The 931-nt window shown below is 43.3% G+C and overlaps 1 protein-coding gene across 1 annotated transcript in view; it reads right to left on the reverse strand.

The window, feature by feature from the left end:
* Positions 1-513: 513 nt before the first annotated feature.
* Positions 514-931, reverse strand: part of LOC107580179 (RING finger protein 145-like) — a gene marked incomplete at its 3' end in the record, with an annotated part of 1827 nt that continues 1409 nt past the window's right edge. The window contains exon 3 of the mRNA XM_016265915.1: positions 514-870. Within this exon, the coding sequence (XP_016121401.1) occupies positions 514-870 (357 nt within the window). The remainder of the gene's footprint in view (positions 871-931) is intronic.

Here is a 931-nt window from a genome sequence, read left to right on the forward strand (position 1 = left end):
ATCAGTTTATATTTATCCAATACATTATATATATATATATATATACCAATAAATTATAAAAAATTAAATATCGGTTGATAACTGATATAGTACCTGCTCCCCTAATGATAAGGAGTTGTGAATGGCTACCAGGGGGTTCATATGTTAATGTTCTAAGGTGTTGTGAGTGTGGTTGTTAGGTGGTTGCTTACTGACCAAAGTCAAAGGATAAGGCTCTTTCAAAGTAAGTCTACAATATTGTCTGCCAAACAAAGAAATCTTAAATCCAATCGCTTGGAAAATTATTTCTTCGGCAATCCACGCAATATTAGATATGTCCATGTATATAATACAAATGGTGTGGCACAAATTATGCGCATACATTTAATACTTCGAGGATATGAACAATAGTGATGCACCCTAACTGAACCCACCATCAATCTACCACAGAAATACACAAGGAGACACGTGCTACAGAATGTACCTGGACATCCATCACAACACACAAATCCTCACATTCACACTCACACACACCTGGTAGCAGATGGAACAGATGTCATTGTGCTGCTGGAGTTGTTGGCGAGAAGCTGTAGGCAGGTTCTTGATCTTGTTGACAGCATCTCTGCGGAGCAGGAAACTCTGCCAGCCCAGCTGGGCCCTCAGCCACACGTTATAGTAAGAATGGATGAGTACGATGGTAGAGCCCATCACGGTCCACTCCCCGAACACAGTCTCCGACACGCCGTACGCGACCACGCATAGCGCAACCAGGAACTCCAGCAGTCTGTAGGTGCCATTCACCCAGTAGATGACATCATCCATGTTCTCCACCGGAGCCTTGCGGAGCTCCTCCACCATGAAGAGCACGTAGATCAGCAGTGTGCCCAGCACCTGGGTGCGAAAGATTTTAAAACAAAAGGACAACAGTTGAATTTCACATTACACCAATCTG

This window comes from Sinocyclocheilus grahami, unplaced genomic scaffold, assembly GCF_001515645.1.
Source record: "Sinocyclocheilus grahami isolate Dianchi unplaced genomic scaffold, SAMN03320097.WGS_v1.1 scaffold26340.1, whole genome shotgun sequence".
NCBI classification, from domain to species: Eukaryota; Metazoa; Chordata; class Actinopteri; order Cypriniformes; family Cyprinidae; genus Sinocyclocheilus; species Sinocyclocheilus grahami.